This window comes from Microcaecilia unicolor, chromosome 2, assembly GCF_901765095.1.
Source record: "Microcaecilia unicolor chromosome 2, aMicUni1.1, whole genome shotgun sequence".
In the NCBI taxonomy this organism is placed as follows: Eukaryota; Metazoa; Chordata; class Amphibia; order Gymnophiona; family Siphonopidae; genus Microcaecilia; species Microcaecilia unicolor.
In genome coordinates, this window is record NC_044032.1 from 497,027,532 (window position 1) to 497,045,176 (window position 17,645).

At 41.5% G+C, this 17,645-nt stretch overlaps 2 protein-coding genes across 2 annotated transcripts in view; one reads left to right on the forward strand and one right to left on the reverse strand.

Annotated features, from left to right (window-relative positions):
* TRMT44 (tRNA methyltransferase 44 homolog) overlaps positions 1–15,953 on the reverse strand; it is a 59,054-nt gene extending 43,101 nt beyond the window's left edge. The window contains exons 1-3 of the mRNA XM_030191146.1: positions 15,452–15,953; positions 7,447–7,564; positions 222–441 (exon numbers count right to left, since the gene is read on the reverse strand). Of these exons, the coding sequence (XP_030047006.1) occupies positions 222–441; positions 7,447–7,564; positions 15,452–15,923 (810 nt within the window). The 5' untranslated portion in view covers positions 15,924–15,953. The remainder of the gene's footprint in view (positions 1–221; positions 442–7,446; positions 7,565–15,451) is intronic.
* A 75-nt stretch (positions 15,954–16,028) lies between these two features.
* Positions 16,029–17,645, forward strand: part of ACOX3 (acyl-CoA oxidase 3, pristanoyl) — a 157,192-nt gene continuing 155,575 nt past the window's right edge. The window contains exon 1 of the mRNA XM_030191148.1: positions 16,029–16,105. The gene's annotated coding sequence lies outside the window, so the exon portion shown is untranslated. The remainder of the gene's footprint in view (positions 16,106–17,645) is intronic.

Here is a 17,645-nt window from a genome sequence, read left to right on the forward strand (position 1 = left end):
CTGCATATTTGTAGACAGAGATGACATGTGGGGAATGGGAAATGTCCCTGTTTATCATGGATTTAGAATTGCTTCATTGCAAAACAGACTAGCTTCACACTTTCCATTCAATTTATGAAGCTGGTAAGAACATTTTTTAAATGATCCATTGGTTATAAATAGCACAACCCTAGGCAGTAGGCACCATAGAATTCTGGAAGAATATATTTTTATGTGCTTACCTTGACCATTTCTTTATATTTGGCCTTCAGTCTTTGATAAAGCTCACTGTATCTAGCCACTGAAATGAGTGACAAGGTGTTTTTAAATTCACTCTTCTTGTTCTCTGTAGACCATTTAGCCAGCTTAGACAATAGTACATTGCTCAGCCAAGAGATTTTGGGATAAACAATTCCATCTGAATCCCAACTTTCTGAGCTTAATACTGAAACAGAAAGGCACCTTCAAAATAAATAGAAAACATATTAATACTATTTGGACAGTTAAGCTCATTAATTTACAATACTGAATGGTCCAACCTTTCCCCCTCAAACAAGTGGCATGCTTTTCTTTGATTTCATGTTGGCATGCAAGCAGGATTAAACATACACCTTCTTCCATTTAAGGCCCCCATATTTCATTTGCACTCCTTAACAGAACTGGTCTTTGTGCATTTTGGTCTTAGCTGTGCATTCTTACCTAACCTGAGAGAGGAAGATTAAAGCAAGGCACCCCCACAAGCACAGGGTTATCACTAAAAATTATACCTGTAGCTAGGACCTGTCCACCAGTTGATTCAATATCTTCTCATGCAGAGAATGTATTTCCAGGATCACATGGCCAGAAGGGAAGGTTTAGTACTGCCACCGTTGTTAGTGATTCAATCAGTAGGAATAACTAACTCACTCCATGAAGTCAAAAACTATGCAGGCAAGCAGATGTCACTGGAGGAAGGCAGCACAGAGATGAGGTAATAAGAGAAGATAAAGAAAAGGTGCTGAAGAGGACAGGGGAAAACAGAAATGCCAAATACCTATGTATTCACTGAAAAGAGGGTATGGAAAAACATGGAGATGGACAGGATATATCCTTGGATATTAAGGAATCTAAGAAGTGCTGGCAGGTCTGCTAAAGGATCTGCTCAACACATATTTGGAGAGATGGGAGTTATGATGCAATATTGGAGAAATATGTCATTCTGCTTCATAGAAGTAGTAGGGGAAAGTTGGCACAGTTAATCTGATTTTGTGGAAAATTACCCAGAGACTCTTCTGAATGAAAGAACAGCAAAACATCTCGAACCCAGAGGACTATAGGATATGAGGCATCACATAAAATGGTAAAAGGGCTAGACCCCTTACAGTTTTACTAGAGGGAGATTTTGGGGCTCATTTTCAAAGCTCTTGGACTTCCAAAGTTTCATAGTAACCTATGGAACTTTGTAAGTCTAAATGCTTTGAAAACAGGCCTCTATGTCAGATAAATCTGATTAATTTCTTTGATTGAACGAACAGCGGATAGACAGAGAGCTGGGTTCTGGACATGGTATACACATGGATTTCAGAAACACTTGATAGTATCTCAGATTAAGAGGCCACAAACAAATTGAGTGGTTTGAGTTCAGGAGAAACTTAAAATTAGTTGACCGGATTAGAAACAGGTTGAAGGGTAGAAAACGGAGCATGGTAGTGAACTGCACTCACTCTAACTAAAGAAAGGTTATTATTGGAATTCCTCAGAAACTGTCCTAGAACCGATTCTGTTCTATATCTTATTGAGAGAAACTAGATGACAGGAGAGAAAACTTTTGTCTTAATGCTAATGACACTAAGAGTGGACACTTTCGAATCAGCAAATGAGAAGCAATTCAAGACGGCCTGAAGAATAGCATACTATTGGGTTTCAAAACTAAAAGAGTGCACAGTTATGCAACCAGGACACAGAAACACTATTTGGCTGGGGGGGTGGAGGGGAGTGAGGAACTGATGTACACAGAGCAGGAAAGAAACTATGGAGTGATGGTATTTAGTACCAACATAAAAGCAATGAGCAATGTTTCCTCTAATAATTTCTGGGATTCATGCAGATGTGCACTACTATTGTGCAGAAGGATGGGAACCCCCAATCATAAGCTCTATCACAGTGCTAACCACTGCTGCTGCCACAGCACAGTCTTTCACTGATTGAATTCTATTCCTTTTACCTTCAGTGTCAGTACATATCATTCCTCTGAAGTGCAGGGAAGAACAGTGGCTGTTGGGGTTTGTAGTGCAGCTCAGGTGATGTCACTATAAAGAGACCTAGAGGCTGACCGAAATTGCCACCGAAACTGTCTGCCAAAACTGAAACTGCAACCAAAACTCAAATTTGGTTGTGTGAATCTGAACCAGTGAGGGCTACTGGGGATTGTCAGAGCTTACAGTCTGCATCCCTCTGCTAAACCCACAGTGAACAAGCCAGAATATACTTTCATTATTTAAAGTCTGTATTTTATCTCGAAGCAAAATAGCCTCCACACACATGGAATTGAAACTAAAAGCCACAGTGCTTTTACACTGGATGACACTGCACCACACTCGGAGTAACATAACATGGAGTGATAGGTGATGTCATAATTCCACAGAGAAGCCAATTCCAAAGGATCTTATCATCCCAAATTAATAGACTTAATTCCTGCTAAAAAGTTTTTTTTATCAAAAGCATTAATTTGGAGCACTTTATTCACCATATAAACTACTGCACAAGATCATAACTGCATTACTTGCAATCACAATACAAAGAAAAAAAATACAAAGAGTAGCCCCCCTCCCTAAAGGACTACTTTGCAAACCCTGGTGGGCTAGTTGTATAGTCAAAGCAGGAGTGATGCCTCAATTGTGGCAGCCATTTTGAGAGCAGCCCCGGAATGGGCAGGAATAACTAGGGATTGCTCCTTCCCCAACTACACCCCTAGACCACCAGGGATTGCAGGATAGGCCTGGGAGCCCTAAGGGCGGGGGAAGGAGTGAAGAAAAAATTGGAAAAAAGCACCAATTTTCAGCTTCCACCAAAAGCACTTGGTCATTTTTGGTCAAAAATTAAAATAACCTTTTAGACACAACCAAAACTGCAAAGAAAAAAAAAAGATAATGGGCTTGTTTTGGTGCTGCATCCAAAACTGAAATTCGGTCAGCCTCTAGAGAGACCCACCCTTATAAGATCCACAAAAGTGCCTGTGCACAGCCACAGGTGCACAGCCGAAGGGGTGTAGCCTAAGATGCATGCTCCTGCCCTTTTGGAGATCTGGGCTTTTACATCGGCCTTATTTATTTTCCATCACCATGTGTAAATGATGAGTTAAACTGAAAGAATCTATCTTGAGTCTGCTGTGGTAGGTTCCATGGATAAGTCTGATGAAAGTACCGTTTTAGAGATTGCTTCAGTGTTGAAAGTCAGCCCCCACCCCCCACACAATTGTTGAGGTTAATCCTATGGTAGCTTCTTCTTCTGAGGTTCCTTTCCTGATGTTCTATCCTCTGGTTCTTTTCCAAATTGCTTAGTGGTATTGGAGGATTAAGACGAGCACAGAGGGTAATAATTCCATCAAAAGGAGCTAATAAAGACATCTGATGTAGCCTTAATACCCTCTGTGGTTATTTATTTACAGAAAACTGCTGATCTGGAACTTAATGAAAGGTCTCTGTACCTGGATCAGATGTGGTTGCACCTAAATTATCTGTAATTCAACCACTTAGGGCCTCTTTTATCAAGCCACACTAGTGGTTCCCATGTGGCAATGCCGACGGAGCCCATTCAAAGTGAATGAGCTTTGTCAGCATTATTGCATCGGGAGCCATTACCATGACTTGATAAAAGAGGCCCTTAGTTTTTCTGCTTGAGTGACTCTTCCGTTGACTCCCTCTACAGCTCCTTCAACAGAGGTTTCAAATACAGAACTGAAGAAGATAATGGCTAAATTGGAATCAACTGTGGCAGCTTGTCTTTCTCAGATGTGTAATTCCATAGCTGAAGCAGCTGTTAAGTTGATTTTGCAAGAAGAAATGTTTAGGTTCAATACTAAGGACATTTTTCTTCATGACAAATCACTCTAAAGAAGGAAGCAAATCAAACTTTAATGAAAGATAACATTCTTCCAAAATCCAGACTGGATTTGATTGAAAATAATTATAATAATTTGTGTTTTATTAATTTTCCTCTAAATAGAACGATTTCTGGAATTGAAATGTTAAAATCTTATCTGCTGCAAATTTGTCATGTCAGTGGAGGAATTGCTTGTAATTTCTAAAGCTTATGTTTCTACTCCAATCAATAGACTGCAAGGTTAAATTGTTGAGTTTGATGAGTTAATTCTTGTGAGAGATCTTAATATAACTACTTTATCAGAGACATATGGAAGAAATCAATAATAGAACTATTTTAATAGCAATATTCCTGCATTCTATTGATAGAGATAAAGATTGTTCTTTATGTTTTAAGTATTAACGTGTTATTTCATGATTATAATAATGTACTGTATTTCTAGATTTGACCCCTAATCCTAGAGTGCTGGCTCTTAAGTTGCTTTTTTTCTTGAAGTTTCGAAGGAAGACATACATGTTAAGAACACACTGCTTACTTTGAAACATGCTCTCATTACATCTAGGCTCAATTACTCTAACTCTCTTTACAATGTACTTCCTTAGAGACCACTATTTCATGATTACATCTAATCCATAATACAGCTACCAAACTTTATCCATTTTCCCTGATCATGTTTCTCCACTCATGCTGGATAGCCATTGACTCCTTGTTGACTAAAATTTAAATGATTGAGTACAGGCCACAAAATGTTAAGCTCTGGCCATCCTTTACTTCTATATAATTTTCTGATGCCATATGTGCCTAATCACATCCTACTGTCCCGGAAGATAGATTCCTGGCAATTTTATTTCCATTCTGGGCTCAGCTTGAGAATACACAGGGTTCTACATTTTATATTTTTAGCCCCACTTTTATAGCACTTCCATTGCTAAATACCTCCAGTGGGAAACTTCTCACAGTAAACTCAACGCTGGCCTAAAGCCTACTATTTTGCCTTAGCTTTGGGACTTGACTAACAGTACCAGCACTGATGATCCACCTATGGCAGCAAGACCCTGGTCTTGCTTTTGCTTTATTTTATTTATTTGGATTTTACTCACACCTTTTTCAGTAGTAGCTCAAGGTGAGCTACATTCAGGTGCACTGAGTATTTATTTCTGTACTTTGATCAATTTAGTTATATTTTACCTTGTAAACTGCTCTGATATTATAGTAAAGGGCAGTATAGCAAATCCTGAATAAACAAACACACACCCTTTAAAAACAGGGATTGTCCTGTTAATGTGATTTACGACCTTGTCAGAAGAATGCTATAGCAAAGCAAACCACGTATCCAAAAGATACTCAAAGTTATACTAATACAATACTTACAAAGTTACGTAGAGGCTCATTTTCAAAGCACATAGATTTACAAAGTTATATGTGTTAATATGGAACCTTGTAAGTCTAAGTGCTTTCAAAATGAGCCCTAAAGTCTCTCAATCTACAACACTATTATAGTTAGAAAAAATTACTAGTGGAATCATATACTGGGAAGCCAGATCATATAATATATTAAAGATAACTGTACAGGCTTTAAAGTATATTCTCACTTGCACAGGCAGCCAAGGGGCTTTAATCAGCAATGAGGTTACCCTATCAAATTTCCTTGCTGAATAACCCCCCCCCCCCCCCCCCCCATATTTTGCAAAGTTTGAAATCTTTTCAAAATAAAGTTAGTGCATCCTACAAAAAGCACATTACAATTATCTGACTCAATATTGCAGCATGAACAATTAGTTTAAATTGCACCTCTTCAAAACAATGCCTAATGCTTCTAAATCTTCTAAAACAAAGAGAGATTTTCCTTGTTAAGGACTGATGTTTCTCAAAGAAAGTCTAGAGTCTAAAAGTTACTCTTTGAATTTTTATAGCAGATCCATTAATAGTAAACCTCTGACAAAAAGCTGATTGGGTTGAATTAAAAGACAAAAAGAACTTAGTTTATCTAGATTCAATTTCAATTTGTGAGCCACTACCCATTTCTCCACTATATTCACACAAGATTCAGCCTTAATATTAAAATCAGTCAATTCATCTTTTATAGGTATAACAAGTGTAATGTCGTCCGAATATATAAAATGTTTTACTGCAAATTTATCCAAAACTTTCCTTAATGATGGCATCAAATCATTGAACAATATGGGAGAAAGAGGGGAACCCTGAGGGACCCTATATCTGGATATCCAGAAAGGAGTTAACTATAGTATTCATTTTCATCCTATATGACAGTGGTTCCCAAACCTGGTCCTGGAGGCACCCCAGCCAGTCAGATTTTCAATATATCCACAACGAATATTCATGAGATAGATTAGCATACAGTGGAGGCAGTGTATGCAAATTTCTCATGAATATTCATTGTGGATATCCTGAAAACCTGGTTAGGGTGCCTCCAGGACCAGGTTTAGGAACCATTGCTATATGCTCTAAGGGAGAGAAATCCTCAAAAGCAATTCAAGACTAATCCTGTAATCCCAATATCCTCTAAAAGAAACAATAATATATCATGATCAACAACATCAAAAGCTGCTGCTGCCAGATGAAACTGGATCAACTCGATAACCTCTCCCCAGCCAAACTTTCATTTCTGAAACTAATGTCCCTAGAATGGTTTCCATACTAAAACTCTTTCTGAAACCTGACTGTGAACTATATAAAATGTCATGAGCATCAAGATAGCTTGCAAGTTGCTGGGTAACTATGGCTTCCAAAATCTTAAAAAAGGGAGAGGATGTACTGGTCTATAATTGGTAACTAAAGACAGAGAAACTGATTTATTTTTTAGAATAAATGTTAAAATAGTATGTCTCAAATAATCAGGGTAATGACCCTGAGTCAGACATAAATTTAACCAGTATATAAACCAAACTTCAAAGGTCATTGATGAAGATCTAATAAGATAAGTAGAACAATTACCTAGACTACAGTGTGAGATAGAATATCTCATAATCGGCCTCCCAACTTCAACAAGGTAACTACTGAAAGCAGTCAAGTGTCTATTACCAGGAATATCTGTTTCAGTATTACTCGAATAAGACATACTCTGTTATTGTGTCATACTGTGAGGGTGGTAACAACAAACGCATTTTATATTAGATTTTAAAAAATTCAGCTAAATCCCGAGCAGAGGGTAAATAATCTGTCTCCTGATGTTGTCGCCTATGATGTATCAGATAGTTGATTTACAACTTTAAATAACATTTTAACATCTAAATCTTTAGTTCTAATCCAAAGGCAAATAAATAAATAGAGAGAGAGGGTGTCAAAACCCAGCACAAACATTTGTATGACACTTTTGTACATTTTTCATGTGCTATAAGTCATCATGAAATATCTACCCAATCTTACCATTCATCATCTTTGACATGTGCAAGCTGAATTTGATAAATATTGCTTTTTTTGACCCAAAAACATCCTTTATCATCTTCTCCCACAGGTATGAATGTCACTGCTCCCTTCTGGATATCTGAAAAAGTTGAAACAGTACAATTTATAAAGGTGAAAGTGTTCCAGTAGCATTTTTAGCATAGACTGTGGTCAGTCTATTTTGGCCATGATATTTTTCCCGCTAGGAAACTGCTATACCAACCAATAAATGCACAAATACAGTACGATTTCAATATATTGAAGCAATATTTTTCTCTCAAATAGTGCTGTTTTGATTGGAACTATATTATTCAATTCAACCTTTCATAATTTAGAACAAATTGTTGCTGCCTCAATGTTCTAGCATATTGCTAGAGGCATTTTTTCTCAAAGGTTAGCCTGGTACAGATTAGCTACAGATCTCTGTATCTTTGATTTGTTGATAAAAATCACCATCAAAAGTAAAGAAGTTCTTAGTTAAAGCAATTGTATCAACTTCCACAATGAACACACAGTTGGTATCCTCTGGCAAAAATCTATCTTACTATAATAATCTGTATGGCATCAGACTGTAGGACATTGGTATACAGGGATGCCACATGTAATGTTGGGGGGGGGGGGGGGTTGTTTACTATCTGCAGCAAGGCCCATTTTATTCCTATGGGCCCTGCTGCAGATAACTCGAGCTAAGCATTAGTAAAACAACCCCCTTGCTATGAATTGCACTGAACCAAGAATATTAATATCGATGGAGTCCCTAGTATACCAAGGGATTTTTAAATGAACAGTCTTAAAAAAATGATCAGTAAAAACAAATAAGGGCTCTAATAAGGACCCAATTGCCAATATTATTAGTCTATACAGGGGTGACTGAAAAGACTTATGTATTTTGGGAAGTACATATATTGTAGGTATAACTGGGTGTTGCACATTAAGTAACTCAGTTTCTTCATGCGTAAGGAATTGTCCATCCTTTGCTATTGCAAGAAGGGAGCTGATTTAATCTTTAATAGCAGAAGGGTCTTTTTGAATTTTTTTTCTAAATGTTTTGATCACCTGTCTTCTGACATCAGATATATATATCTTTGTCAGCTGGTTTTATAATTATAGATGTGTCATTGTTAAGTGTACTGATGGCTGATTTCTCCTTTTTAGTAATACTGTAAAATGCTCTTTTATTTTGTTGTTCAACTTTTGAAATGCCTTTTAATACAAGACCTTCGTTACCAGAATCAGAGGATTGGTAGCATCTGGGGATTGCCACCTGCTATCATTCTTGACCATAGAAATGTCTACATTGATAGCTTCCGAGTTGAAAATGGTCAATGATTTTCAATTTTCTTACAAATTCGAACAAGTCCATTGGAGTGGGTACAAAGGAGAGACCTCTATTTAAAGGTAAAATTATGCCTTACCTGCTGATAATTTTCTTTCCTTTAGTAGCAGCAGATGAATCCAAGAACTGGTGGGTTGTGTCCATCTACCAGCAGGTGGAGATAGAGATTACAAAGTTGAAAGTAGTGATACCTGACAGCCAGCTCTTCCTTCACCTCAGTACATGTCTCATCACCAAGCAGAATCAGACAAGAAACCAGGAAGCCTTCCTCACCAACCATACAAAACAGAAACTTGTCAGTCTGACTTAAGAGAAACCACGACTGCGATGGAGTCCTCTTCAGTGGTTTCTATTCTCTTTCCTCTTCTCCTTTTTTTTTTTGGAAACTAAAGACCAGAACAAGAACAGATAGGCAAAACAAATGTGGCTGACAAACGGCGGGATCCTGGATTCATCTGTTGCTACTAAAGGAAAGAAAATTATCACCAGGTAAGGCATAATTTTACCTTCCTTAGCATATGCAGCAGATGAATCCAAGAACTGGTGGGATATACCAAAGCAATCCCTAAGTAGGGTGGGAAGTCGTTGCTCCCCGAGACAGCATCTGAATAGTGAAAGCACACCCATTCCGCCCAAGAAGTAGATAGCAAACTCATGAAACGAGCCTGGAATGCCACCGGCAGGACGCAACCTTTTCAAAAAATCCACAAAGTATCTGCAATCTGACGAGAAAAAAATCAGATCAGACCAGAGGCTGCCATCCCACAGCAAGAACCAGCGACAAAGACAAAGAGAAGATCTGAACGCTGAGAAACATGCAATATCTGCAAATACCGGAGAGCCATCTGAACATCCAGAAGACGAAGCGCCGTGTACTCTGTGTGAAAATCTCCCTCCTGAAAGGAAGAAAGAAAGGCTGAAAAAGAAAAGCCAAACTACAGCCGGAAAAGAAAGAAGAAACCGAAAGCAAGGTCACTCCAGACTCAGCAAATTGCAGAAAAAAACAGCTTGGAATGGCTGTGCTAAAAATTCAGACACTCTGCGTGCCGAAGAATTGGCGACCAAGAACACTGCTTCTAAGTTCCTAAGCAAAGCATTCTGCAAAGGAACAAATGGAGTCTGAAGCAATGCTCGGTAGACAAGAAGCCCCAAGCTAGACTCGGAGAAAACGAACGAGACCACATACCACCCAAGAATACGTGGTATGTGGTCCACGGTCCACTGCAACAAGATCGCAACAGAACAGTAACCATAGCATCCAAAGAACTCTGTTCCTCAGAGTCGGCCTCTCAAAACATCAGGCCGTAAAACTAAAGCGAGAGAGATCATCCACTCGGGAGCGGACCCAAAAGGAAGAGCCCGGAGTCACGCAGATCCAAAACGAAGGCACCACCAGGAGCTTCACTATATCCGCATACCAAGAGCACCGTGGTTAATCTGGAGCTACCAGAATGACTCAACCCCAGTGGAGAGCGATTCGAAAAGAACTTGGACGCAGAGAGGCCACGGAGAAAACACTATCGAAGAATGTCCTCCAGCTAAGGAAGCAATAGAACAACCAGCCCTGTTGAATCATCCTCTCTCCGATGACAGAAGAAGGCACCTGAGCGTCCAGCCAGGACGCCATCAGATCTACGTATGGAGCTCTCTGAGGCCATGATGGAGAAGCACTGATACAGAATAACCATTCTGCCGAGACCAGAAGATGGCAGAAAAGAGAACTCACCGTAGGAAAAGCCTGCAAAGTGGGCCACGTAGAAACGCAACACGAGGTCCTCTGCCCACTCCATGGGGGCGACACACCCTGATGGCCACAGTCTTACTCTGAGTCCCACTCTGTCGAAGAAGCAGCCACCGCCTCATCTTCTCCGATGGCAGAAGCACCGCCTAGCCTGCAATGTGTCCTGAAGGGCTAAAAGGCGAACAGCACCAAAAGCAGGTCCAGGTGGGGGAGACGGCACAAGCACTGCCTGGCCTGCAATGTGTCCTGAAAGGCTAGAAGACGAACAGCACCAAAAGTAGACCCAGACAGGAGATCGGCTACACCGTCCCCTGTGCCATCCACCAACCCGGAGACGGAAGGAGGAGGCAAAGGGCTCTCCAGTCTGAAAGACTCGCATCCGTGACCACCACCATCCACTGCGGAGGCGCCAAGGCATCCCTTCCACAGGGAGGAATGGCGTTCATGCGCAGGTGTACAGAGAACAGCCACGGAAGCCACAGCTGACACTCCTGGAACACAGGAGACCAGCCGTCGAGAAGCAAGAGCTGTAGATGTCGTCTATGAGCACCGCCCATAGCACTACCTCTAAAATGCCCGCCACTGAGCCCAAGACATGAATGCATAGCCAGGCCCGAGGACTCAGCACCCTGAGCAGACTGCGCACTTAGATCCTCCAGTCCTCGGTCATGAAAAAAATCGTACCAGAGCTGTCTGGAATGGGACGAAGTGGCTCATTTGAAGGGTGACCACCCAGCTCAAGGATTCCGAGAAGACCCGGGAAGATAAACTCTCGGATCTCATCTACAGCGAGGTGTACTCTGATGTTGTGGAGAATGCCGCAAAACTCCCAAACCTAGGAAAAGGTGAACAGAGCCATAGCCACGCCGACAGGCAAAGCCTGGAACTGAACATGAGGGCTCAGAACGGCCAAACAGAGAAACCGCAGATGAAGGGGCCAAAGAGGAAAGAAAAGAAATGCTTCCTAAGGAAGAAGTGCAGGAAAATTGAAGTAGCTCTCAATATAGCTAGCTGCCCAATATAAAGAAAAAGTGCAATAAAAGCCTTAGAGGCACTGCAACAAACAGCTAGCTAGAGGTGCCACAGATACAGTGGAAGCTGGAGCTGGAATGCAATAGTTTGATCAGTGTCAGAGAGCAAAACTAGAAGAGCAGAGCTGCTGTGGGAAACCACCACAACTAACCTTTGGCAGTGTAGCCTAGTGTAAACTGTCCCAGCTATGGAAAGAACTGTTTGTCAAGGCAAGCAACATGAGAGAGGGAAGTAAAATATGCCCCACAGAAATGGAGCCGAGGGCCACAGCTTCTAATATGATGCACAAACCAGCCTTAAACCTGTGACCTTCAGGCTGAAAGCCAACCATCATCCAGAAAAATAAAACTATTTTGCTGAAGATACTGCACCTCCAAAGGCTGGAGAAAATAAAGGGGAATCCCCTGTAACAGCAGTCTCTAATGGAACACAAGGTCCTTTAGAAGACGCCCCTTACCCCCGCCCACATCAAGGCCGCAGGGCGGGAAAGGATCAGAGCTGATATCAGAAGAAAAGAGAGGGCTGCGCCAGAAAAAAGGCATGTGTTCCCGCCATTCTAGTGCAGGAAAAGGCTGCTCAGGGAAGGGGAACTTCAGCACTTCCCTCCCCAGTGTTCAAACACGCCACCACATAGAGTCCCACTGCGGAGCATCTGCTACCGCAGCAGGAACAGCTTTCAAACGCCAGCGTCACCCACATTAAAGCACGCCAAAAAGAGAAAGGCAGGGACTCACCGAACAGCAGGTGTCTCCGGAGAAGAAACAGAGTCCCACAGACGCAGCAGCCTGCTGCCTAACCGGCACACAGACTGAAAGCACAGCACTAAGACAGGGAAACCTTGTACTGCCCGGTCCTGTCAGAAATCTTCTGTTTTCTTATCTTTTTTTTTGAACACCAAATGAAAGCAAAGGAGCTCTCTTGGTTTGTTTGTTTTTTTACTGGTGAGGAAGGCTAGAGCTCTAAAGACCAGGAGGCAAGGGGGGAAAGGGTAAAGCAGGGACTCAGAAGACTGAGTATGCCCCCAAAGTCGGCACCACCAGCCAGACACCCCTAAACTCAACTGGCCCACAGGACCCAGGAGTATCCCCAACAAACAAATCCAGGAGCTGCTGAAAAGCTGTCCACCAACTGCTGGAGATAAAGATGTACTGAGGTGAAGGAGGAGCTAGCTGTCTGGTATCACTGCCTTAAGCTTTCTAATCTCTATCTCCACCTGCTGGTAGATGGACACAACCTACCAGTTCTTGGATTCATCTGCTACATACGCTAAGGAAATGTTGATTTCTATTTGGGTCAAATCCCTTTTGAGGATGTACACTCTTTTGTCCTCTCCCCCTCAGTTTTGGTAAAAATTGATGCCGTTTCCTATATGCAGCTGTCTATGGTAGAGTTCATGCTCCAAATTTGGATTAACTGAAAAACCTGGTTGGAGATGTATGTTCAGGGAAGAGTGGTGTAAACTGAGCCAGAAGGGTTAAATGCCTCCTCCGAGTTGCTTCTTAACCTTTTTTTCTCTCTAACATTGGGACTTTTAAACAATATTGAGTTTTTGGCAGTTTTCTTTAAACTCTGTCCTCAAATTAAAGGTGTTTTCTTGTGAATCACCTCCTTTCATTTATTTGTATGTGTCACAAAATGCCTAGCACCCACCTGGGGTTATCCTGCAGCCAACTGGAGGGTCTGTCCCCGGCACTGCTTAGGCCCGCCTGCACCTGGGGATGTGTAAGCTCCTTTGAGCAGGGACTGTCCTTCTATGTTAAATTGTACAGCGCTGCGTAACCCTAGTAGCGCTTTAGAAATGTCAAGTAGTAGTAGTATGTGCTCTATACAGTACCCTCCTCCTACTGACTGGGTCACGCTTGCCTCTGGGCTAATCTCCCCCTCCTAAGTTATTCCCTGATGATTTCTAGGCCACTGGGGCCACACTCCTTCAATTCCCAGAAAACATCCACAGACCAAAATACAAACCACCATGATTCATAGTGAGACCAGGACAAACAGAGCTAATAAACGAATTATCATGAAAAATTTGAACAGTGAAGGGTAAGAGGAAAAAATGGTGAAAGTATAGCAACAATAACAGGTAAATCAAACAGGTATCAATATTAAAACTAACTAAACATTTGTTTACTACCTTAGTACCTGGGGAATTCAAGAAAAATTGCTGGTTCACAGGTTATAAAATATAACTGCTCACAGGGCCTCAGTAAAGATATCTTTCACTCTCCACAACCTGGCTGAGACTAAAAGAATCCAGTACCTCCTAACTAGATTTGAATTCTATAGCCAATTGAAGCCCTGAGCACCAACTCTGAAGGTATCTGGCCAAAGATACTGAAAATTGCCTTTCCACAAGTTTAAACTAGAAAAGAGAAAGTATTTTTCTGCAACAGCTTTAAAACACAAAACAAGCTCCATCTGCTGGCCAATTAGAAAAACACTTCATGAAATAATAAAGTTCACAGGCTTCGAAACGGAAACAGGACTCAATGTACTGCCCTTCTGTGGTTTTTGCAACTACATTCAAACCTGTTTACATAGTATATACAGGTACTTATTTGTACATGGGGCAATGGAGGGTTAAGTGACAATATCAAACTATTTGAAACCTAAATATCAGTCCAAAACAAGTACAACAATATCAACAAAAGTTGGACTATTAAGTCACCATGTAAATGCATAAGTTTATGTGCAGGACAAGAATGGGGGAAAGGTCTCATTTGACATCAGGTCAACGCTCCACTCATTCAGGTTTTAAAGAGCCATATTCGAGACCTTAATGATTAATGCAATCATTGAACAGAAAAAACCCCTTCCATCCAAAACCTAATAACGTGCACAAAATATTGTTAATTATATAAACTGTGCTGAGTGACTGGCGGTGTACTAATAAATGAATACAGCAGTGTGGTACTTATCCTTGGCTCCAAAAATCCCGACGGACATCCGTTTTGCCGTCGCTTTGTCAAGGGATTAAAGTTTGGAACAGTAACTTCACATGCCTCTTGCTCACATGCCTAGTGGTTAAGTGACTTGCCCAGAGTCACAAGGAGCTGCAGCAGAACTGGAACCCAGTTCCCGAGGATCAAAGTCCGCCGAAGGTACCTGTGACCTGGCTTGGCCAATGTTTGGAAAACAGGATACTGGGTTAGATGGGCCCTTGGTCTGACTATGGCTACTCTTATGTTCTTATATTATGTTCTTATGCACTAACCACTAGGTTACTCCTCCATTCAAATCCACTGTTTCGTCACAGTATGCCTTTATCAGCAGTCACTATAATTTCATATTGGTTTTATGTGTTTTTGGCTTTAGTTTTATGGGTTCTTATGATTTATACTAACATATATTTCTTATGTATCTATTAACAGTTTTCATTAGCCCCCTCCCCCGATGTACCCTTTAGAGTGCAAAACACGGCAGGGTTGGTCTCTTAAGTATTTATTTATGCTTTCATGTGGTGAATAAAAGACCTTTTTCATCATCAATCTGCTGTCTTACTGATGCTGCGATGGGCAAAGTATTTTTTTTGTTACATTTGTACCCCGCGCTTTCCCACTCATGGCAGGCTCAATGCGGCTTACATGGGGCAATGGAGGGTTAAGTGACTTGCCCAGAGTCACAAGGAGCTGCCTGTGCCTGAAGTGGGAATCGAACTCAGTTCCTCAGGACCAAAGTCCACCACCCTAACCACTAGGTATTGGTGGGCAGCAATTTGAGAACTTGGTTGGAGGGGCCTAACAAACCATTAATCTACCCCACCCCCAAAATGATGTACAGTCTTTTTGACTCGGTATGAAAGCCTGCTCTCCCACCCACAGTCGAACTCAATTTTGCAAGATTTTTTTTTTCCTTTTGGATTCCTTTTCCTTCTGTACCTTTAATAATTAATTCTTTTCTCGGAGAGAACGAACCGTAGTGAGGGTTTGACTTAGGGATGAGTGTCCTCAATATGAGATCGAACCCCGCAGCGATTTTATCTAGGACACTGGCATCCCCACAAACCTCTATGAAGCTCAATACGTCGGGCTGCTGGGAGAGTTCACGCAGGATATCTCCAAGCCAAAACCTCGCACCCATCCTTCCTGTCGCACCCTCTTCCCGACCTGTGCCAGGATAAGTCCCTTCAATTCTCGGCTCCCTTTCCTCCTGTGCGCAAACAGTCATCATGGGGCCGTCACTACTCTCTTTCTCTTCCTCCTCCTCTTCGGTCCAGGCACCACATAGCCTCTTGTTCACCACTTGCGGCCTTCTCACCCAGATATCCACCGCCGCCCAAAATCTGTCAGGAAACAAGGCATTGGCTTCCCCACTACCATCCCTCACCCTCACTTTCCCCAAAACAGCCATAGCTTCCGCTAGGGTCGTGGAATGATGACGTCACAGAAGGAAATAGGCGTCGCGAAGAGTGACGCTTCGAGGGTAGTAGGAGGTGCCGGCAGAAAGGCTCTTTAATTAAAGCTGAGCTGCCACAGTATAACGGTGAGAAGAGAAAAATCCTTGTGACAGACTACTGGAGTTATACATGCACGGTGAGAAGGATTCAAGGAAGGGATGTGCTTAGTTAGCATTTGACACTGGCGAGGGGGAGGGCCGCACAAATGCTGGCGTTTTGTTTAAGAAATACCATTACCGCTATAATGTGGGTACTGGGTAGGAGGGTGAATGTGTTAAAAAGTAGAAGCCTTTTTTGTTTTAAAAGAGCCAAGAGAATAGATCTCGATGTTAGATATGAGAAGCTCTATATGGCTCATAGTTAGAAATTACATATTCATTACTGATGAAAAAATGAGAAATGTGGTAAGCACCGGATGAAAAAAGGAAGACATAAATTATAGAGTAGAAAATAAAGAGCATTATAAAGTTTTAGTGTTATCTGTTACTATAGATACAGTATACACAAATATGTTTATTTCAATATGGCTAGAAATACGATTTGGCTATATTTAATGCACGATCCAAAAAGTATTGAAATGTCCGATAACTGGTTCTCAATGACTCATCCTAATAGTGTACTATAGTGCCAAGGACGAGTTTTAGTGGTATTTCCAGAGTAAACTAACCCGGCCGCTGTGCATGGCTCCCTTCCGCTAACAATTTCTGGTTTAGCATCAGCTCAGCTGAGAGTTCCTCCCACTTGTTTCCTCCTACCCAATCAGCGAAGTGAGTCCTGCGTGGAGGGTGGAGCTTGCTCATCTGAGGCTGTTTAGTTTTTACTGTTGTAACTTAGGCTTTCCTCGAGAGGGGTAGGGAGAGGTGTGTGTTATCTGGTTGGCGTGCACAGAGTATACAGGCTGGCTATTTGTTTTCTCTGAGTACGTTTGCTGCTTGATAAATTGGAAAGACATTCTCGACCGCTTTTGTATAATTCTTTCTAACCCAACATAAATTGGAAAGAATTATACAAAAGGGGTCGAGAATGTCTCTGGGGGGTAAATAACTCTCCAAAAATTTAATGGAATGTGATGGAACTTGGCATAAGGGAAAAATCAGTAAAGAAACGTGATTAGTTCAAAAATGGGCCAAATTGGACTAGGGGTTCCAGAGACAGGTGAAGGTTTTCCCCTGTCTGCAAGTACCATATGTGAATAACTTATGTCGTTACTTGTGTAACAGCTTCTTGACAGTCGCAGAGTGATTTTTCCATTGCCTTCCCCAGTCATCTTTACCCAGAGAGATAAATCCCAGTTGTGCCCCACAAAAAAATAGCATGTCTGTGAGAGAATAAGTTCCAGCTTCTGTAGTGGAGAATAATTAACAGAGTATGATGAAACATGGCGTGTGGGTGGAGGAGGGGCAGTAAAAAGATGCACCAAGTTCTAAAATGAGTCAGATTGGATCAGGGGTTACAGAGAAATGACCCCCCCCCCCCACCCCACACCCCCAATTATTGTTAAATACATTTCTACAAGAAAAGGAGCTCCCTCCAGCGTCTGTAGCATAGGAATGTAGATAGAAAGAATGAAATGTAGTAGTTAAGGCAGTTTAAAAAGATGGCATTCCCTATTTTTCTAAACCCCAAAACGTTCTCACCCCTCAAAAACTTACTTCTTTATAACTGTTCCTACCCCA